At 40.6% G+C, this 23,705-nt stretch overlaps 1 protein-coding gene across 2 annotated transcripts; it reads right to left on the minus strand.

Annotated features, from left to right (window-relative positions):
• Positions 1–9,075: 9,075 nt before the first annotated feature.
• LOC129814027 (transmembrane protein 275-like) lies at positions 9,076–19,347 on the minus strand. Of its 2 annotated transcripts, XR_008753220.1 has the most exons (3): positions 18,879–19,347; positions 16,861–17,715; positions 9,076–12,652 (listed from the first exon to the last, which is right to left on the minus strand). XR_008753220.1 is itself a non-coding variant. In XM_055866772.1 (2 exons), exon 2 carries the CDS (start codon positions 17,580–17,582, stop codon positions 16,971–16,973), a length of 612 nt encoding a protein of 203 aa, XP_055722747.1. In that variant the 5' UTR covers positions 17,583–17,715; positions 18,879–19,347; the 3' UTR covers positions 14,495–16,970. The 2 variants fall into 2 exon arrangements, 1 of the variants encoding a protein (XP_055722747.1); XM_055866772.1 differs by lacking the exon at positions 9,076–12,652 and having other exon boundaries at positions 14,495–17,715.
• Between the last annotated feature and the right edge of the window lie 4,358 nt (positions 19,348–23,705).

Here is a 23,705-nt window from a genome sequence, read left to right on the forward strand (position 1 = left end):
ATGTTTTCATTCCCCAGGGTTCTAACATATAGTCTCTAACATATAGAGTGAGTGGTGAAAAGGAGGTTATGCAACAGCATTGGTCACTTGAGTAACTGGTGTTTAATGGAAGTGAATGGAGAGGCCTTAGAGGCATTGTAGGAGACCATTAGTATTCACAGCGGCACGGTATTGGTATTAAGACGCTGCTGCTGCTTAGATCACAATCTGCTCCCAGATCTGTAGTGGTCTTTCTTCTCCACGTAGCCCCACAACAGCTCCTGTCATGGAGACCAATAGTCCAACAGGCACTGGACATAGCCATGCTGTGGCAGACCAAAACATCCCCACATCTCAACAACTAAGGAAGTTTCCTGTATATACTGCTTTGAACAGTAACCTACTGTAATCATAGCAACTTAGAGTTTAAATAAAACATGTCTACTCTTATTAAGGGCTTCGGGGTTGGATTGATTTCTGTGTTTTGTGCCTTGGTTCATAAATCATATGTTTCATCCATTGCTTGATTGATCTTTTTTTCAAGACCCATGCATATGTACGTTATTCTGTAGCATTGTTGTGTATATAATCAGCTCTGCTCTGGGAATGAATGTCATTCCTACTTTCACATGTTGTATGTGACTTGTTGCTTTGGTGATCACACAGATGATATGACTCACTGAAATAGAAGAAACAACTTTAGGTCATAAAGTGTAAATGTCCTCCTGTATTCATTCATTCACACTGAAAAAAATAAACAGTCCAATTGTTTGTCAAGGACCCTTAGAGTAACAGACAATGTGATGAAAAAGCAGTTGAGAATCTAAATCCCAGTGTTAATACAAGCAAACTGAATAAAAAACATCAAGAATATGCAATAGAATGTATAGACCTAAGATTAACGTTTTTCATATTTTCTGGGGACAAAAAGTCCAACATTGGCCAAGTGAAAGTCTTCAGTATTCCTTTGCAGTCTTCCTTCCAGAGCGGAGAGGAGCAGAGCAAAGTAAACTGGGTTATTTGGGTTATGTAACCACTGTAGATCCTCTCTTCAGCACAGCAGCTCGTCTTCCCCTGATCTCTTCTGCCTGATTACTCCCTCCCCTCCCTGACTCATTCAAACTGCTGAGTTTCTATCGCTCATACACAGCCACGCAGGACACACAAACAACTGAGCAACACACAGAGCATCGGGATCCAGATGAAAAAGAGCAGATTGGAAGCTCTAGGTCTTCTCCATCTTCGGTGTGTGTGTGTGTGTATGAAGTGGGATTGTATGCTTATGTGACTATAGTGTATGTGTGTGTGTGTGTGGGTGTGTGTATGAAGTGGGATTGTATGCTTATGTGACTATAGTGTGTGTGTGTGTGTGTGTGTGTGTGTGTGTGTGTGTGTGTGTGTGTGTGTGTGTGTGTGTGTGTGTGTGTGTGTGTGTGTGTGTGTGTGTGTGTGTGTGTGTGTGTGTGTGTGTGTGTGTGTGTGTGTGTGTGTGTGCATACGTACATGCATGCATTTGTGTGTGCAGCCATATCTCAACAGTTGCTCTATGTGACCTGAGAAGAAATTTGATGGCTGTTTCTGGGTTTGGCTGAAACTACAGTATCATAATCGTTCTTGTCATTCCTTTTTGGCCCCTGGTACAGTTGAAATGTTTGTCTTTAGGCACAGCTGCTCTTGTGCTCTTAATGCTAACCAGCTTTCAGAGTTCATCGATCAGGCCAGTGTCTTAACAGATGTATTTGACGCTCTACAACTGTCTACACACCATATCTCTATTGTAGACACATGTTTGTTGATAACTCTTGATATGAGCTTTTTTGTTAGCGCTTACCAGGAGATTATCACAGACTTTGTATGACATAGTGATAATTGCAAAGCCTTTGTTGTAAAACAGTTCCTAGTTCCGCTGAAGTAAAATAGTAGGCAAAGGTGAGGCAATAACCAGCAGCATACCACCCTGCATCCCACTGCTGGCTTGCTTCTGAAGCTAAGTAGGGTTGGTGCTGGTCAGTTCCTGGATGGGAGACCAGATGCTGATGGAAGTAGTGTTGGAGAGCCAGTAGGAGGCACGCTTTCCACTGGTCTAAAAAAAATCCCAGGGCAGTGATTTGGGACATTACCCTGTGTAGGGTGCTGTCATTCAAATGGGATGTTAAATGGGTGTCCTGACTCTCTGTGGTCACTAAAGAGCCCATAGCACTTACAGTAAGAGTAGGGGTGTCAACCCTGGCTAAATTCCCAATCTGGCTGTCAATTTATCATCCCCAGTTTACAATTGGCTCATTACTATTCCCTGGGTTGTTGCTGAGAATGTGTTCTCAGTCAACTTACCTGGTAAAATAAGGGTTAAAAAAATAACACTTGATGCTGCACGTATTACTGCAGTTAATTAATGAGGATATAATACCACTGTTTTTAGTCCAGTATATACACAGGGTGCTTGAACTTAATGGATGAGCCCTAGAATAATAACCAAAGAGGAGACTGGGTCAAATATAATGATATTCATATTCACTGTTGCTGTTGCTGTTATGCAACATTAATTGACAGCATTTTTATGTCATTATCATATAAAACTCCCCATCAAATGGCTAATCCTTGAATTATAGAGAACAAAAGAGCATGCCGTGTAAACTAACATATTAGAACATAATGTTGATTCCTAAGCTCATCCAGTGTGTCACATTATGTTGACTCTCCGGTAATAGATTAAAAGTGATTTCCAAAAGTAGGCCGAACCCCATAGCTGACAAATTCTGGATTGTTGTTTTCTGCTATGACTATTGAAATGTTGGCCAATGTTGCAGATGACACCAGTGGAATCATATTGGATATGTTGGAGAACAATGTTGAATTTTAGGAGCAAGTGTCTAAAAATGTCCAATGTTTAATCCTGTGAACTATTTGTTTGGCCAATCATTGCTTGTTCAGCATTTATGTCCCTAACTTTAACAGTAGGCTATAGTTGATCATATCAAATCGACAGTTGATAACCTACAAAGCCTAGGGGTGACTTCAAATAGTGGCACAGTGGTCTAAGACACTGCATCTCAGTGCAAGAGGTGTCACTGCAGTACCTGGTTCAAATCCAGGCTGCATCACATCTGGCTATGATTGGGAGTCCCAGAGGGCGGTGCACAATTGGCCCAGGTTTGGCTGGGGTAGGCTGTCATGGTAAATAATAATTTGTTCTTAACTGACTTGCCTAGTTAAATTCTAAAAATAAAGCTCATTATCACAGTGAAGTGTTAAAAATGGGAGAGACTGACTGCTCTTTGAAGTGGTTCTGATCAAGCCCATGCAGCATCCAAAAGGGTTTCAAAATGTATCTACACCAAAGGCTTCCTTATCAACAATTAATATCACAAGATGTTAATCAATGTGATTTGTGATGTCTATTTTAAGTGACTACCATGTTGTTTAATCAGTGGTCACTGATGAAAACATGCTGTGAATGATTAGGACATAAGACCCCTGTGCTATTAGTGAAGAAATAAACATGTTGCTAACATTTGTGGCATCAAACATTATCACTATGTTTAGAGATGCTGTGCAAGTGCAAATACATTGACATACATTTACATGAGACACTATCACACCCACATTCACAGTCTGCATTGTCTGACATAAACTGTAATACTCTGCTGACACCTACTGGCTCTATTGAAAATGACATTGTTACATCATTTGAGAACAATGGATATATACGGAAGCTCTATCATCCTCTGCTGGTACAGAGAAAGTATACATAGAATTTACAAGCATGACAGCCATGCAGGCAAAATCATAGAAATGAAATTATTAGAGGGGCTCTGTCATCAACCCTCAAAGTTCTAGAATGGTCTGAAAATGGCAGGGAGAAATCCAAACCAGTTGAATTGAAATTAATGGTAGTAGAAGTGTAGGTGATACATTTCCTGTTTTTAATTATGCAGGCAAATAAAGGTATTGCATGTGAAAAGGTGCAATATAATATAAATTATAAATACAGTTATATGGGTTTATACACAATTTCTGTATAAATAGCCTCTAAAATATATGTAAACAGACCATACGTGTCTCAGTTTGTTTTCTTGGAACACTGTGAGTGTTATTATATGATACAGAATCAGTACTTGTTGCATTTACAACTTGTCTAGCTAAGTCCTTAACTGATTTCAGCCAGTGTACTGCTGTGGATTGACTGCATTGTTTGCATTGAATGTTGGCATATTGGCAGTTATTTAGAAAAAAATATGGAATTATTCCTCTAAAACTGTCTGGCTAGCTAAGTAACAAACATACCATGAAGATAATCTTCAAATTCATTGTTTTACACAATATTTTATCACAGCACTGGCTGACCATGGTTGGAGAACTCCCTTACCAAAATGGCTGACCTTTTATACCATAATTTAATTGACTTATCGGAATGGATCAGGCATCATTGACTGAAAGGACACAAAGTGTTTTTTCTGATGATGTTAAGTCAGATTTCCTTGATATTATGAAAGTTGTCCCACAGGGATCACTTTTAGGTCCTGTACTTTTTACTATGTGATTTTTATTTATTTATAAAGGCTACACCTGTATCCAGATGCCACTGTTTTGTATGCTATTACCCCGGAGCACTGGTTGATCAACAGTGCCTCGTTTCCCGATAACGATGGAACTTAAAAATAATGCAACTTAAGTGTGTCCTTACAGGAGCTGTCCCATGATGAAAATTATTCCAGAATATAGGCTAAAGAGCTTGCTGCAGCTCTTAAATTATTTATGGCTATTCAAAGTAATCTTTTTTACACAATACAGATTTCCCATCTGTAGCCTGTTATGTATTTAAGTATTTGGAAGCCTATTATTTTGCAATCTGTTATGTATTCTAAGTGTTTTCTCATACTATTTTGTATACAACGTTTTATTACGTAGGCCTAAATTCTGCATTTCTTCATTTGTGTAAACTGTGAGCAAGAATAAATAAAGTCAAAGTCGCTCGTTCCTTCGTTCGCTATAGAAAATATCAATGTGACCAAAAAACAGGATATGACGACAATGGTTTTCATACTTGCTCAAGAAATAATGTATATTTCAGCAGACACTTTTATCCAGAGTGACTCACAGTAATGAGTGCATACTTTTTGGTACTGGTCCTCCATGGGAATCGCACCCACAACCCTGCAGTTGCAAATGCCATGCTCTACGAACTGAGCCACACAGGACCCATTGCGGCCTAACGACAGGCAGGAATTGAGCTTCATGTAAGCCTACAGATATTTTACAATTAAACAATTTTAATATTTAACCATTAAGGAGAAAGTTAAGCGACGTTGCCACAGATCTAATATGTTGACCTTTAGATTAGGCTACAGTGAAATGTGTGAGTTTTAGATAAAAGTAGCCTATAGGCCTAATAGATACGAATATTGATGCGGCTCAGATGTAGCCTAATGGCTTAATACTAGGTAGGTCTATCATATTGCACATACATGAAAGTGGTGTCAATATTAAGCCTAATATTCTAGCTATTATATGTAACATTGCACACTTTTTAGGCTATTTACACACTGAGTATACAAAACATTTATAACACCTGCTCTTTCCATGACATAGACCAGGGCTGCCCAACCCTCTTCCTGGAGATCTACTGTCCTGTAGGTTTTCAGTCCAACCCTAATTTAGCGTATCTGATTCAGCTAGTTAAGGTCTTGTTGAGCAGCTAATTAGTAGAATCAGGTGTGTGAAATTAGGGTTGGAATGAAAACCTACAGGACTGTAGATCTCCAGGAAGAGGGTTGGGCAGCCCTAACATTGACTGACCAGGTGAAAGCTATGATCCCTTATTGATGTCACTTTTTAAATCCACTTCAATCAGTGTAGCTGAAGGGAGGAGACAGGTTCAAGAAGGATTTTTAAGCCTTGAGACATGGATTGTGTTTGTGACATTCAGAGGGTGAATGGGCAAGACAAAATATTTAAGTGCCTTTGAACGGAGTGTTACTAGGTGCCAGGCGCACCAGTTTTTGTCAAGAACTGCAACTCTGCTGTTTTTTTTTCAATAGTACTCCTAGCCAATCCCGATCATTTTAACTTTGTGGACTGGACATGTGCATTTCAATGAAGTGCTATTACTTTTTGCTGGGTTTTTCATGCCCAGCAGTTTCCAGTCTGTATCAAGAATGGTCCACCACCCAAAGGACATACAGCCAACTTGACACAAGTGTAGGAAGCATTGGAGTCATCATTGGCCAGCATCCCTGTGGAATGCTTTCGACACCTTGTAGAGTCTATGCCCCTACGAATTGGGGCTTTCCTGAGGGCAAAAGCGGGGAGGTGCAACTCAATATTACGAAGGTGTTCTTAATGTTTGGTATACTCAGTGTATATTCAACTGTGAAGTTTTTGGCTGTCACAGAGAGACCGATAAACATCTTCATTGCATATTTAGCGTAGATGTGTGTAAAATGTGTAGGAGGACAAACAGTGATTTAACGATGCATTTAGCTGTGATCTGAGGCAGGCGTTAGATTATGAGCAAATTCAAGTGCAAAGTTAGTGAAGATGGTTTCGGTAAACGGCTCATGTTAAGATGCAATTAACTTAGCCTTAAAGCTGCAATATGTAGCTTTTTTGGGTGACCTGACCAAATTCACATAAATGAATTATAGATCCATCATTCTCAGAATACAAGTCTAAGAAGTGGTAAATCTTTCCTAGTCTATTTCTATGCTTTCCGTTCTTAAATTCAGTTTTTGCATTTTTTTACTTTCTGTTTAGTACACCATGCAAACAGCGAAAAAAAACAAACAATATTTTTGGTTCTGGAAAATATATTTCCCAGAAGTTTAGATCATACAACGATTCTCTACACAATGACTGCTTGTTTTGTCACATAAAATGAAATTAGGCAAACTATTAGCATTTTAGCAACCAGGAAATGGCGGAGCGATTTCTGCGTACAGTATTCTACCTTTAAAATGCTTTTGGGAAACCGGACCCAGGTTCGTTTGGAGCCTCAATCTGCCTTCATTGCTTTGCAGAAAGCCTTCACTGAACTGAAATTGGTTCTTAATGCAGGTAAAACCAAGTATATGTTTTTCTCCAAATCATGTAAAAATCGATCTGGTGATTTATGCATATGCACATTGGATGTTGCCCTCAATCGTGTCCACGCTAATACATATTTGGGCATCTGGATTGACGAAACGCTATCGTTCAAAAAGCATGTTGATTAGTTAGTTATAAATTTAAGAATTAAAAATGTGCTTATTTTTTTAGGAACAGGTCATGCCTTTCATTTAATAGCAGAAAACAAATCATTGACAACGGTTATAGACTATGGAGATAGTCTATATGACTGCAGCTGCCACTGTATTGAAGCCATTAGACACAGTTTATCATAGCTCACTACGCTTGTTACAGGTGATATGTTCAGTACACATCACTGCATTCTGTATCAGAAAGTAGGCTAGCCCTCTTTGAAATATCGTAGATCTTTTTTCCCTCCTGCATAAACGTCTGCTGTACCTTACTTCATTGTTAATTTATAGACAGACGTAGGCGATATCAGACGCAGTCTCAGGGATTGCTAACTCTGGAGATCCCTTCAATCTCCACTGAGTTAAGTAAATCTGCGTTGTCTTTTTGCACCTTGTGTGGAAAAATCTAAAAAAATAAAAAACAAATGTGATGAATTGATGTCTCTAGGGTAGGGGTAGGCAACCCTGTTCTGGGAGAGCAGCAGATACTGCAGGATTTTGTCCCATCTAGGCACCCCACCTGACCATCTGAGCTTATTGATCAGTGCAGTGATTGCCTAAATACAACACACCTGGTCTTCCAAGTCAGTTAAAACAAACACATGAAGTTCCTGCGGCTCTCTCCAGGACCGAAGTAGCTTGCTCTACGGCAAAAGGCTGATTACCTTTTTACTGAATAATGTATTTGTTTTTTTATGATTGTGTTTTGCTTTTAGTGTATTCATGTGAATATTGATGTTATAATAAATTACATTTGTAAAGCCCTTTTCATTATAAAGAATAATCTCAAAGAGCATATAACAAATACAATTATAAAATGTGCACAACTAGACCAGGCAACTGACACAAAGAACCCAGTTGATGCTCCAAGGGACAAGGACACCAAGGAGCACAGCTATCAACAGAAACCTTCCTAAAGAGAAAGCTCGTTTGGGCTCCTTTAAAAATGGCCAGAGTCTGTGGTGCCTTTAGGTGATCCAGGAAGGCATTCCAGAGGCTGGGGGCATGATGTGTACTATGTGTATAGTGTATATTTGTGTTTTGCAGGGCTCATCTGAGGAAAAAAAGACAGTGTTCCTAATTCCATGGGCAAAATCTTGCATGGAGATATTGTTCTATACCTTTATGGAATCTTGCTGAAGTAGTAGCATGTTGGTTTCAGCTGACATTCAGTAGAAACAGTTTACTGGCAAATAAGACAAGTCTTTTTGCTCACCAGTCATGGAAATCTTCTGCTCTCTTTTAGATGTCCAGGCACTCTTTCCCTCTCTGAGGGTCGATTCTATTTGCCAACCTGTTTCATCGAGGGTGACTCTGCAGACGCGGTCTCAGCCTCTTGATCTTCTACATCATCTACATGATAGGAATGATCCTGGTGTTTGGTGTGGCCCCTTTGGTGGTTAGTCTGTTCAGTGTGTTCAGTCTAATCAAGCAGCTGAGGATGTTCTGGAGGCAGTTCGTAAAGTCCATCAATAGGAGGAAGAGGAGAAAGGGCATGTGGTTGCTTCTACCAAATGACCCCCCTCCCAAGTACAGCCAAGGTGCACAGACGTCGAGGTCAGAGGTGCCTCAGCATCTACAGTGGTCACATCTCTGTGCTGCACCTGAACCAGATAGAGGACTAAGACACTAAGGAAGAGGCTAGACCAGGACACACAGCTGGAACAAAGACACGTTCACAGACCAAGACACAGCAAGTGACTGGACAGGAAGGGTCTGACAAGGATGTGAACCAGAAGGGACATGGAGATGTCTCTACCTCGAGGAACCCAAAAGCCAGTCTGAAAAGAGACACCATTCCACAGACAACCAGCCATCCCAGCAGAAGCAAGAACAGATGCAGCCACAGGAACCAATGAAGTGCAAACAACCATCTTTTTATTTAAAAGAAACTTGTGCAGTTTACTGCAAACAAACTCTTTCTCTTTGTCATCCTTTTTATATGAACATATTTTTATTTACAAGTATCACATGTATTGTTATCAAATGAAGTAAATAAAATTCACAAAAAGAATACATTGTTAAAGATGCTATCAAAACAGAATACATTTTCAAACATCTTGACACTACACATTTACAACAAGTTCTCTCCCTGGACATGTAAATCACACTCATGCTGCATGTCATCCCTCAAACTATGACCTTTCTCTTTTCCTTAGGGGAGGTTGTTCCCATAAAATATAAATTACTTTACAAAGACATTACCCCCTTTGTGATAATAACATGGAAACGTGTCGTGCAAAGTTTGCTGCATGGCACTTTTGTTTTCAAAACAAATGACAATATAGGACAAATATTGGGGAATAAAAAAAATACAAGTTGAAAATATCATCCTGCTGTGATACAAACTGATTTCTCCTGACAATGTCATCACACATTGAAATAGCCCTAATTTGTTTGATCCTGAGATCTCAGTCTAAGGCAGCATTACTTTCAAAGTGAATCTGGGATACTGTAAGGTCTCAAAGACTAGACGTAACATAGTAAACATAAGTCCGGGACACTCAAATTAGTATATGTTATGTTTGGTATGGTTACATAAGACAGAAAGTTACTTAAGGCAAAAACAAAGTAGGGTGGTTGGTCGGGGTGGGTGTTAGTGGTGCGCGGGTAAGCTGTTTGTTCAGCCCACCTACCCGCAATTGCTAATAACCCATCCACAAACACCCGACTCTGTGATAAGGTGAAAACCTGATGGCTGCACCCAACCCTAACCAACTAATATGCTGCTGTAGGCTACAGTCAGATGACGGAACTATAATTTGGCAAGTGGTGCAGATTTTTTTGGCCTGATTCAGATGTTTTGGTTTATAATTTGGTTTATAGTCAACTTGTCTATAAATAGATACATGCAGCGTCTCTTTTGTCATTATGTTGCCCTAGAATAAACCCTTGCTCACTAGAATGTCATAAATCGATAGAATGAATGTTTCAATTTAGTTGACATCGGTAGTTCTCTATCATCTCTGCTTCTTTTGCGGTTGAAAGCGTTTAGGGACCGGCAAAATAAAACAGGAAAGACTGTCTGTGCAACATTTTCAAATGACATCAGTTTGACCATTTGTAAGGAAATAGAAATCTGTTACAACGACCCAACATGTTTCTGATAAGATTTCAGTTCAGCTTGGGTGCATATTTTATGTGGTTGAATTACTATCCATTTTTATGATACTGATAAAGATAGCACCTGTAGAGGTGCATTTTTTGAAGATGCACAAAGACAGAAATCATATTTCTCCCTTCCTGTGTAAACATTATACACTACATTTGGTGTATAATTCTACTGCAATAAATGCTTAATTCTGCAGGAGTTAATATTAAAGGCTATGTGAGAGGTTATAGACCTACAGTCAGTGTCCAATCCCATCGAATCAGTAGGCTACTGTTCCCTTGACATGCCACGGGGCCTATTTGAAATCCCCATCTTGTGACTTTCAAATTTGCATAGCGCCTCAATCGTCACACATAACATCTGGGACTGCTATCATCCTCTTTTACCACATCAACAAATCTTTCCCAAACATGAGTTCTGGCCCTCCTTTCTCCATTTCGCAGCTCTTCTCTTTTTTAATTAAACTCAGACGTTGCCCCTTTTGCCTTCGTTCCCAAAAGCAATTTGGCGTGTAGGATATTTGCCGTGTGTACAGTTAAGTCTAAGCTTTAGGACCTATGCACTAATGCTAGATAACCTAAAATAATTACAGAAAAACCTCAAATGTAGCCTATAGATATAAATGACATAAGAATGATAAATGTATAGATTATTTAAGGTATTGTTTTTTCTTTATTCAACTCGCCTGCCACCCACCCGCCCTTCATCCACACAATATTTCATGACCTGTCCCACCAGTCCTGAAGATATATAACCGTGGGCACTGCAGGTTATGAGTCAACCTGCGCATCACTAGTAGGTGTTTAGCAAACCAAAGGGTTTGTGTCAAATCTTATCATGGACAACTTTAGAATTTTTGCTAATTAGCAATTTCTTAGCATTTTAGCTAACCCTTCCCCTAACACATAGCCTTTAACCTGACTCCTAACCCCTTGCCTAGCTAATATTAGCGTTAGCCTCCTAGCTAACGTTAGCCATAACGAATTACAATTCACAACATATTGTATGAATTGTAATTCATAACATATCATACGGAATGGATGGACATCCACAATGGAATAGATACAATGGGAAAGGTAACATATCATACTAATTGTAGTGACCCAGATTTATATATACACACTATCTACCCCTGAGTCCAGATTGCTATGTTTGGACACTTCAACATAGAATCGGTAGAGTAACTGTCAGATCATCAGGGGGGCCAAATCCAAAATAATAGAAATGCTGGAGTTCATTCTGTATAGAAGTTTTTTTTTAATTCAAACTTTTGAATAAATATTAAATACGTTTGCATCTTGGTTTGAGCCCCACGTTGGAAACAGAGCTATAGTGAATATAATGTTGTTGGTAAGCTTATACAGTGAGGTTTAGAAAGAAATGTGTTGGTAAATGATGAATGCTAGTAGGGCACATGTGCAAATACTATTCATTCCTTTTTTTAAGTGTAGTGTTGATAGCGTTTTCCTTTGTAAACACAATGGCTGTTTATGTATTCTGTCAAAGTGTCAGTGAGTGCTGTGAAAACTCAATTGGCTCTAATATGAAGCTCTTTATAGTAGGCCTATGGGGAGTGGTAAAAACAAGAACATAATAGTCACACAGTAAGTGCAGGCGAGATTCACTCAGTGATATTATGAACACTCCGTGGATGCTGCCATGTTACTCAAATATACTCACCCTATGAACCCAACACATACAGTGTACATTGTATATCATACATAATACGTTTTGACCGTAGAAACAATTTTGGAAAACTTAATGCGAAGAAAGTAACATTAGTCCTCTGTTGCTGATCCTTTCAACTGAGATTATATTGCAAAGGAACCGTGTGACCCCATAATAATAAATGCCTTTTAGTTAATCCAAAGCGATTTAGTCATGCATACACAATCGAACCCATGACCATATGTTATTTGCATTTAATTTAAGACCAAAGCAGCACATACTGTAATGCCAAACCAAACGTAACTATAGGAATTGAAATGATGGCATTAAACTTGTTGCAATTTCGTGTCAAGTCTTTCAGTTCTGGCAACAACAAAAAAATTGCTTCAGAATAATGGGCTGAAATGTTGAGCACAGAGGTCCAGACAGTCAACAACAAAAAAAGGGACACATGAGTGTTACCCCTCAGGAATGCCACAGAGAAAACTCTTCAATTCTCTCATTCTGCTCTCCAGTTAGAAACCGCTTACAATAATGCCCCATGGATGTTAAGAGAGGGAGCTGAATAGAACAGCTCTGAGGTAGGAACATCAATTCCAACAGAACCATCATCCACGTTCTTTCAACATTGGATTGGATGTTAATTACTGGTTGGCTGCTGCACAAAAGAAAAACAAAAGCTCCATTAATAGCTTGTCATAAATATGAAAAATGGCACTTCACAAAATGGCTAGACATAGGACTGGCACAATTACTGTATAACTGTATAACCGACGGTTATGGATGAAGACCGTCATGAACATAAAATAACCGCCATAACCGTAAAAAAAATGATATACAGTACCAGTCAAAGTTTGGACACACCTACTCATTCAAGGGTTTTTCTTTATGGTTTAGAATAGTAAAGACATCAAAACTATTAAATCATGTAGTAACCTAAAGAAGTGTTAAAAATATCAAAATATATTTTAGATTTTTCAAAGCAGCCACCCTTTGCATTGATGACAACTTTGCATGCTCTTGGCATTCCCTCAACTACAGTGGCAAGAAAAAGTATGTGAACACTTGGAATTACCTGGATTTCTGCATAAATTTGACATAAAATTTGATCTGATCTAAGTCACAACAATAGACAAACAGTGTGCTTCAACTAATAAATACACAAATTATTGTATTTTTCTTGTCTATATTGAAAACATCATTTAAATATTCACAGTATAGGTTGGGGAAAGTATGTGAACCCCTAGGCTAATGACTTCTCCAAAAGCTAATTGGAGTCAGGAGTCAGCTAACCTGTAGTCCAATCAATGATATGAGATTGGAGATGTTGGTTAGAGATGCCTTGCCCTATAAAAAACTCACAAAATTTTGAGTTTTCTATTCACAAGAAGCATTGCCTGATGTGAACCATGCCTCGAACAAAAGACCTATGATTAAAATTTGTTGACTTGCATAAAGCTGGAAAGCGTTACAAAAGGAAAGGGTTACTAATGGCCTCGATGTTGACAAATTGTCTATAAATGGAGAAAGTTCAGCACTGTTGCTACTCTCCATAGGAGTGGCCGTCCTGCAAAGACGACCGCAAGAGCACAGCGCAGAATGCTCATTGAGGTTAAGAAGAATCCTAGAGTGTCAGCTAAAGACTTACAGAAATCTCTGGAACATGCTAACATCTCTAACATTTCTGCACGTCTGAAGTTCGCAAAAGAGCACATTGATGTTCCACAGCGCTACTGGCAAAATATTCAGTGGACAGATGAAACTAAAGTTGTGTTGTTTGGAAGGAACACACAACACTATGTGTGGAGAAAAAAAAGGCACAGCACACCAACATCAAAACCTCATCCCAACTGTAAAGTATGGTGGATGGAGCATCATGGTTTGGTGCTACTTTGTTGCCTCAGGGCCTGGACAGCTTGCTATCATCGACAGAAAAATTAATTCCCAAGTTTATCAAGACATTTTGCAGGAGAATGTAAGACTATCTGTTCGCCAATTGAAGCTCAACAGAAGTTAGGTGAAGCAACAGAACAACAACCCATTAGACAGAAGTAAATCAACAACAGAATGGCTTGAACAGAAGAAAATACACCTTCTGGAGTGACCCAGTCAGTCCTGTCCCTTGTATTTATATTTTTATTCGCATACCTTTTAAAAATATTTTCCTAAACAGCAACTTCTAAATACTCTCCTGCAACCCGCCTCACCCAATGTGGCGTGGATCTGCTTTTTTTCTAAAGTATTTCTCTATTTACTTCGGATCTGGAATCCCTCAACTGAAGATAGCCAGCTAACTACCTACCAGCTATCAGTTAGCAAACCATTGCTAGCGGTCATCAGCTAACCTTTAGCTCGGAAAGCTGAACATTGTTCCACAATATTCTTGGCATATCTGATGTGAACCGCTCTCTTGAGGTCATGCCACAGCATCTTTTTATTTATTTTTATTTCACCTGGTTAAATAAAGGTGAAATGAAAAAAAATTAAAAGATGCTGTGGCATGACCTCAAGAGAGCGGTTCACACCAGATATCCCAAGAATATTGTGGTACTGAAACAGTTCTGTAAAGAGGAATGGTCCAAAATTCCTCCTGACCATTGTGCAGGTCTGATCCACAACTGCAGAAAATGTTTGTTTGAGGTTATTGCTGCCAAAGGAGGGTCAACCAGTTATAAATCCAAGGGTTCACATACTTTTTCCACCCTGCACTGTGAATGTTTACACAGTGTGTTCAATAAAGACATGAACAAATATAATTGTGTGTTATTAGTTTAAGCAGACTGTGTTCGTCTATTGTTGTGACTTAGATGAAGATCAGATAAAAATTGTATGACCAACTTATGCAGAAATCCAGGTAATTCTAAAGGGTTCACATACTTTTTCTTCCCAATGTAGCTTCACCTGGAATGCTTTTCCAAAAAGTCTCAGAGTTCCCACATATGCTGAGCACTTGTTGGCTGCTTTTCCTTCACTCTGCGGTGCATTTCATCCCAAACCATCTCAATTGGGTTGAGGTCGGGTGATTGTGGAGGCCTGGTCATCTGATGCAGCACTCCATCACTTTCCTTCTTGATCAAATAGCCCTTACACAGCCTAGACCTGTGTTGGGTCATTGTCCTGTTGAAAAACAAATGATAAGCGCAAACCAGGTGGGATGGCGTATCGCTGCAGAATGCTGTGGTAGCCATGCTGGTTAAGTGTGCCTTGAATTCTAAATAAATGTATCAGTACCACCAGCAAAGCACCCCCACACCTCCTCCTCCATGCTTCACGGTGGGAACCACACATGCAGAGATCATCCGTTCACCTACTCTGCGTCTCACAAAGACACGGCGGTTGGAACCAAAGATCTCAAATTTGGACTCATCAGACCAACGGACAGATTTCACTGGTCTAATGTCCATTGCTCATGTTTCTTGGCCCAAGCAAGTCTCTTATTCTTATTGGTGTCCTTTAGTGGTGGTTTCTTTGCAGCAATTTGACCATGAAGGCCTGATTCTCCTCTGAACAGTTGATGTTGAGATGTGTGTTACTTGAACTATGTGAAGCATTTATTTGGGCTGCAATTTCTGAGGCTGCTAACTCTATTGAACTTATCCTCTGCAGAGGTAACTCTGGGTCTTCCTTTCCTGTGGCTGTCCTCATGAGAGCCAGTTTCATCTTAGTGCTTGATGGTTTTTGCGACTGCACTTGAAAAAACTTTTAAAAAGTTCTTGGAGTTTTCCGGATTGACTGACCTTCATGTCTTAAAGTAATTATGAACTGTTGTTTCCCCAAATAGGGCTACCAACCCTACATTGTCACAAGACAACCGATTGGCTCAAACGCATTAAGGAGGAATGAAATTCCACTATTTAACAACCAAACCTGTTAATTGAAATGCATTCCAGGTGACTACCTCAAAGCTGGTTGAGATAATGTCAAGAGGGTAAAAAGCTGTCATCAAGGCTCCCGAGTGGCACAGCAGTCTATGGCACTGCATCTCAGTGCTAGAGGTGTCACTACAGACCCTGTTTTGATTCCAGGCTGTATCACAACCGGCTGGGATTGGGAGTCCCATAGGGCGGTGTACAATTGGCCCAGCATCGTCCGGGTTAGGGTTTGGCCAGGATATGCCGTCATTGTAAATAAAAAAACTGACTCGCCTACTTAAATAAAGGTTAAAGTAAAAAAATGAAAAGGCAAAGGGTGGCTACTTTGAAGATTAAATATATTTTGATTTGTTTAACACTTTTTTGGTTGCTACAGGATTCCATATGTGTTATTACATACTTTTGATGTCTTCACTATTATTCTACAATGTAGAAAATAGTTCTAAAAAAAGAGAAAACCCTGGAATCAGTATGTGTGTCCAAGCTTACACCTACACAATTGCTCTACATTGTAGAATAATAGTGAAGACATCAAAACTATTAAATAACACATATGGAATCATGTAGTAACTAAAAAAAGTGTTAAATCTAAATATATTTTAGATTTCAGTTAATTCAAAGTAGCCACCCTTTGCCTTGGCATTCTCTACCTGCCCTAATGCATAGTGCCAACTGTAAAGTTTGGTGGAGGAGGTCTGGGGCTGATTTTCATGGTTAGGCCCCTTCGTTCAAGTGATGGGAAATCTTACCGCTACAGCATACAATGACATTCTAGACGATTCTGTGCTTCCAACTTTGTGGCAACAGTTTGGGGAAGACCCTTTCCTGTTTCAGCATGACAATGCCCCCATGCACAAAGCGAGGTCCATACAGAAATGGTTTGTCAAGATCGGTGTGGAAGAACTTGACTGACCTTTTAGCAACATGAAATGCATATTTTTTATTTATTGAATTTTTTTGCTTTTCGAATGGTTATTACGGAGACCGTACTCACTTGGCTGGCCAATTACCATCATCCATAATTCCATGACCGTCACAGCCAACATTTACATAGTGTCCCCTGGGGCAGGAGGCTCATGCTACAATGTGTTAATCAGGGGTGTGCTAGGTGGCCACATCATCACGTGGCAGGTTGAGCCTCACAGCCCCTCCCCCTGCCGAGGAGGCGGAATAGCAGGCCGTGGCGGAGGTGGGGCCATTCGTCTCCATGGTGAAGAGCTTGAAGGTCCCTGGGGGGCCGGGGTCAGGAGAAGCATCCCGCTCAGGGCTGGATGCCCGGGATGACCCAGGTGAGGCTGAGGGGCTGAGCTGTACTGCTGTCGTGTCCTGCAATGTGTGCTCACTCGTCTCAATCTCAAACGTCGCTCCCCCGGCTAAACCTCCACGCCCCATCATCCCCATGTTCCTTCCGCCCACCTTAGACCTCCGGGAGCCCTGGGCAGGGGGCAGGCGGCTGCAGACACAGCACGCTCCGAAGAAAGAGAAGGCCACCAGAAGCAGGATGGGCCCTATGATGATGGGAGGGTTGGCAGAGGGTACCATGGTGCTGAAGGCGAACGCCCCCACCAGGGTGATGTTGATGCCTGCCAGCATGACGCACACGCCGCATGCGCAGCAGAGCGCCGGGGAGGGCAGGCCACGGGGGCGGGATGTCCTCTTCTTCGGTTCCTTCTTCTTGGGCCCAGGAGTGCTGGAGCTCCTGTCAGTGATGACCATCTCTTCTTCTGCACCGCAAGGCTGCCTTTTCTCTCTCTCTCTCTCTATCCTTCAGCCAGGACTATTGCCCTTGGCAACAGACCACCGAGTGAGGCCATGGCTGTGCTGACTGATTGTTCACAGTGAAAAGCACCTGAATCAGAGCAGGAAATAAAATGTAAGACTGATTAAGTTACATGTGTTTTCAGCTATATCAGATTTTGATTTAGAGTAGGGAAAAAATAAAGGACAAGGACACTGGAAAGGAGCATACGGAACAAATGTTCAATGATGGTGTAATTCATACACCACAGTGTTTCAATGATAATTGTAGTTTATGTAATGACATTATGATGATAATTCTAGCCTTGGTTTGAACACTAAAACACAATTAAAATGCTATCAAGAGTCCCATCAAGGGCCCGTGGTCAGGAAGCTCATGTCGTGCTTAACTTAACTTGGTCTCTGGCTCATACAACACTGAATACTCCACTGCAACTCCTCCAGTCCACTGCACATTACAGTATAGCAGTATAGTAAACACAATAATTTCAAACCTTGATTAGGCTACATTGGGACGATCACATATGCTTCTCTATTAATGTGTGGAAATACTTGGGAACAGCTAAAAATGAAATAATTTTGAACTGATTCATCCTAAATTAAAATCACTTTGAGATAATTTTCTGGTGATTTTACAGTCCTATGTCCAACAACAAACTTTTAAATAAATAAAATATGTTTTTGCTCAGAAGACTTGTGGGGACAAATAAAATCCCCAACAGGGCACCTATTGGGAAACCCAGGCCTATCTACATTTGTATTTACATTTGAGCCATTTACCTACAAAATGATGATCATAACCAATGACTGAGTAAATACATTATGACTTGTCTGTTGAAGTATCTTACATAGATATACAACATTATATGTAAACTTACTGAACAGTGACTGCAGTCATTCATGTCAGGCTTGTAAGTGAATACGGTTTTAATTGCAGAGTAGCAACCAGACAGACCCTTTTCATTCATCATCATACATACACCCCACCAAAATGAAATGAAAATCAGTCAAGTGCATAGACGGTTTTAGGATTTATTTTTTAAAACCTATGATTTCATACAGATTATGTTTGCTATTATCTATTGCCCCCGAAAAATGAAAAGGCATGTTTGGTGTAGCTGTATAGCCTATCTGAGCATTTGGACATTGTTGTAGAACGCGCCCAGCAATCAAATAAAATATAATTGTATTCATAGTTGTACTGATCTGTTGCATATAACATTTAAATTAACTGGTTTCAGCGCTTCATCCTACCTTCTGTGCTGATATTCAGAATACCTGAAGATTCCTGAAGAATTACATCGCCAACACGCATTTTCAATCCGAATAACATTCGCACATGGCTGGTCAGGTTGGAACTACTTGTAGACGCCGAAGAATTGATTTTCAGATTGATCACATCACATTGAGCCATTCAATCAATATGACATGTCACAACAATGGCCAGTCAACGTAGTGCAGTGCATCTGTGGGAGAGGCTTATTCAGGTGAAGGTATTGGTCTTGACATATGGTGTCCACGTGACTGTGCTGTCGGATACATGACGCCTATACAATTATAGGATACATCAACCTCTTAGTACACAGCAAGATTATGTCCATTGCAATAGCAGCACTGTTCACAATGTAGCCTACATAAAACCTGTCTAATTATCGTAATATTCTTTGCTCAAGAAGGTGGTGCTCTTTAGAGAAAAGCATCGCTGCGTTTCCATAATCCCGCCAGTATTGTGAATGACAACGCTCATATTTTTTAGGGGTAGGCTATGTAAGGTTTCTGCGAATGATCCAGTCTTTAAAAAGCACTTAGATCAAGTTTTCTCAGTGCTTGAGACGTCCTCCCTCTCCTCACTGGGTAGCACAATATACTATGTGCTTCTACACCTGCATTGCTTGCTGTTTGGGGTTTTATGCTGGGTTTCTGTACAGCTCTTTGATATATCAGCTGATGTAAGAAGGGCTATATAAATACATTTGATTTGATTTGACTATGTGTGATAACGAGTGTCTTGCCTCCATACAACACCATGAAATTCACTGCTCCCCTTGGTGTAGTGGAGAAGGGGAGGGGGGCGACGACAACGGCTGACAGATCCCGGTCCTAAAACAAGCTATTCAAAGCTAATACCTCATTGAACATATTGCAAGTAGGCTAGCCATACTTTTTTTGAGTACCTTGATACTGCATGATCTGTTTGTGTTCTAGCCAACTCCATTGCTTATTATTGTTTGGCATGACAATGAGCGACAAGGAGTTGGCATGATAGCACAAACAGACTGGCATTCAGGCTATAAACACGGGAATAAACCATTCTTCTTTCAAGCATTTGGAATTGGAAACTAGCTACATCTGAAAAACATATGCTCGCCAAGGAGAGAGTGTCCTCATGTAACCTCAAAAGAGCAATGGCATCTAGTCCACACCTTGAAATTGTATCTTATTTGACCATCTTTCAATGCCTACAATGGAAACACAGTAATGTCCAAGTATTTGCATTGTTATTCAGAGAAAAAGGCACTGTAAAGTAAAAGTCCTGCATTTGAAATTAGTTGTAATTATGTAAAATGTAGCCTTACTGAAACGTTGTATATTCATAAGAGGTTTCTTCCAAATCAGACAGAAACTTCAGCCACAGTCTTCTGCTATGAAAATAGGTATTGTGGTAGACAATAACTTCCTAATTTCAAATGAAGTTGTGGATTTAAAGATCCTCACAGTGAGACAAGAAGCCAGCACAATACTGCATTGATCAATCCCAGGCTCAGAGCACACATCATGCTTTAGTCTACATCAGAGCACAGCGTTTTCCCCACACCGCTATGCATGAAGCAGTCACTCTGCCTAATGTACTCTGCCTCTCCTGAATATAAATGCATTGTGTTTCACTATGAGGGTGCATTGTGGTGTGCGTGCGTGCATGTACTTGGGTGTGAGCATGTCAGCAAATGGTGTTCAGTCATAAAATCTGAGGGACGATAAAATAGGTTGCAATTGTGCTGCCTCCTACAGAGTCTAAGATATTTATATTGTAGCGAATTCAGGGGGAAGCTCCGACCGGTACTCAAATCCAGGTCCAGGGACCGTCAAGCCAATGCCTTCACCATTATGCCAAGAGGTCCAAAGCCTTTGATGAGTTTGCTATGCAACATGCTGACTACACCGGTCGCATTGTGTGCGCGCATACATGTTATTCAATAATTTTGTCTAAACTGCTCGCCCGCTTCAACTGGCGTTGGAGTTTGGTTATATTTTTGACGCTTAACATGCTGCAAGTCCCCCTCTCACATCTCCTCATGGTTTTTAGGAGCTTGTACAGACGTGGGTGATTGAAAGATTAACTGAGGTCCACAATCCAGTCCAGTTGGGGGTGGTAATGCACCTTAAAGTTGGTTGCCAAACAACATATAAAGTCCACAGAAGAAGAATAGTAATAATAATAAGAAGAAGAAGAAGACTACTACTGAAGGAGGAGAGATTACTAGAAAGTATTAGTTTCCCCTTTTATCTGTGGATTTAATGTCAGAGTAGAGAACACATGATTTTGTGTGCTTCAAAATGGGTCAGAATTCTACAAAGACTCCCGAGTGGCGCAGGGGTCTAAGGCACTGCATTGCAGTGCTAGAGATGTCACTACAGATCCAGGTTTGATCCCGGGCTGTGTCGCAGCCAGCTGCGACCGGGAGATCCATGAGGCGTCACACAATTGTTCGGGTTAGGGGAGGGTTTGGCTGGCCGGGGTTGTCCTTGTCCCATCACGCTCTAGTGACTCATGTGGCAGGCCGGGTGTGGGCATGCTGACACGGTCGCCAGTTGGACGGTGTTTCCTCTGACACATTGGTGAAGCTGGCTTCTGGGTTAAGTGAGCAGTGTGTCAAGAAGCAGTGCTGCTTGGCAGGGTCGTGTTTCAGAGGACACATGGCTCTCAACCTTTACCACTCCCGAGTCTGATCATGAGTTGCAGCGATGGGACAAGACTGTAACTGCCAATTGGATATAACAAAAAAGGGGTACTACATTTTTTTTTTTTTTTTTTACCTTTATTTTACTAGGCAAGTCAGTTAAGAACAAATTATTATTTACAATGACAGCCTACCCCGGCCAAACCTGGACGACGCTAGACCAATTGCGCACCGCCCTATGGGACTCCCAATCACGTCCGGATGTGATACAGCCTGGATTCAAATCAGGGTCTGTATAATCTACAAAGATCCAGAAAAAAGGACCTTATGCATTTCAGGTAAAATATCCCAGGACAATTAGCTAGCAAAAGCAAGCAAGCTAGCTACATTTCCATGAATGTAATGTGTTTCGACCTGTCTCCAAATGAATATAGTTGGTTCAGAATTTGTTTTGATATTTCAACCTGCTGTCTGGATCGCATCTGGTGTGGATGTATAAAATCAACATGCGCACCCCCGGTCTAGAAAGCATGAAAGGGTTCACCCATCAGTTTCAAATAGTAGCAATGCAGATGCCCCACCCACCTGAGGATCTGTCTTTTTCAGCCAGCTATATATTGCAAGAACAACTTGTCACTTAAATCACACTGTATTGAATGCTTTTATTTTACTCCTGTTACTCTTTCTTACTCTTGCTTGTACCTGTCATTTTTCCCAGTTCACATTACAACCACAGCAATGTAATGCCCTGTCAAACAGTAATGGCCTCTATTGGCTTTCCGTTGATAAATGGCCATAGATAAAATTACGTCAAATCACGTTATACAGTTGAAGTCTGAAGTTTACATACACCTTAGCCAAATACATTTAAACTCAGTTTTTCACAATTCTTGACATTTAGTCCAAGAAAAATTTCCCTGTCTTAGATCAGTTAGGATCACCACTTTATTTTAAGAATGTGAAATGTCAGAATAATAGTAGAGGGAATGACTTATTTCAGCTTTTATTTATTTCATCACATTCCCAGTGGGTCAGACGTTTACATACACTCAATTAGTATTTGGTAGCATTGCCTTTAAATTGTTTAACTTGGGTCAAACGTTTCGGGTAGTCTTCCACAAGCTTCCCACAATAAGTTGGGTGAATTTTGGCCCTTTCCTCTTGACAGAGCTGGTGTAACTGAATCAGGTAGGCCTCCTTGCTCGCACACGCTTTTTCAGTTCTGCACACAAATTCTCAATAGGATTGAGGTCAGGGCTTTGTGATGGCCACTCTAATAGCTTGACTTTGTTGTCCATTTGGAAGACACATTTGCGACCAAGCTTTAACTTCTTGACTGATGTCTTGAGATGTTGCTTCAACATATCCACATAATTTTCCTGGCTCATGATGCCATCTATTTTGTGAAGTGCACCAGTCCCTCCTGCAGCAAAGCACCCCCACAACATGATGCTGCCACCCACGTGCTTCACGGTTGGGATGGTGTTCTTCGGCTTGCAAGCCTCCAACTTTTTCTTCCAAACATAACGATGGTCGTTATGGACAAACAGTTCTATTTTTGTTTCATCAGACCAGAGGACATTTCTCCAAAAGTATGATCTTTGTCCCCATGTGTAGTTGCAAACCGTAGTCTGTATTTTTTATGGCGGTTTTGGAGCAGTGGCTTCTTCCTTGCTGAGTGGCCTTTCAGGTTATATCGATATAGGACTCGTTTTACTGTGGATAGAGATACTTTTGTAACTGTTTCCTCCAACATCTTCATAATGAGATAATGTACCTGTTTCTTTCAGCATCGTCACAAGGTCCTTTGCTGTTATTCTGGGATTGATTTGCACTTTTCACACCAAAGTACGTTCATCTCTGGGAGACAGAACACATCTCCTTTCTGAGCGGTATGACGGCTGCGTGGTCCCATGGTGTTTATACTTGCGTACTATTGTTTGTACACATGAACGTGGTACCTTTAGGCTTTTGGAAATTGCTCCCAAGGATGAACCAGACTTGTGGAGGTCTGCAATTTTTTTTCTTAGGTCTTCGCTGATTTCTTTTGATTTTCCCATGATGTCAAGCAAAGAGGCACTGAGTTTGAAGGTCGGCGATGAAATACATCCACAGGTACACCTCCAATTGACTCAAATGATGTCAATTAGCCTATCATAAGCTTCTAAAGCCATGACATCAT

Source organism: Salvelinus fontinalis, chromosome 17 (assembly GCF_029448725.1).
Source record: "Salvelinus fontinalis isolate EN_2023a chromosome 17, ASM2944872v1, whole genome shotgun sequence".
Taxonomy (NCBI): domain Eukaryota; kingdom Metazoa; phylum Chordata; class Actinopteri; order Salmoniformes; family Salmonidae; genus Salvelinus; species Salvelinus fontinalis.

What these genes read in the sequence shown, in the direction of transcription:
- LOC129814027 (XM_055866772.1), bottom strand. Translation starts at nt 17,582, where the DNA reads ATGGTCATCACTGACAGGAGCTCCAGCACTCCTGGGCCCAAGAAGAAG.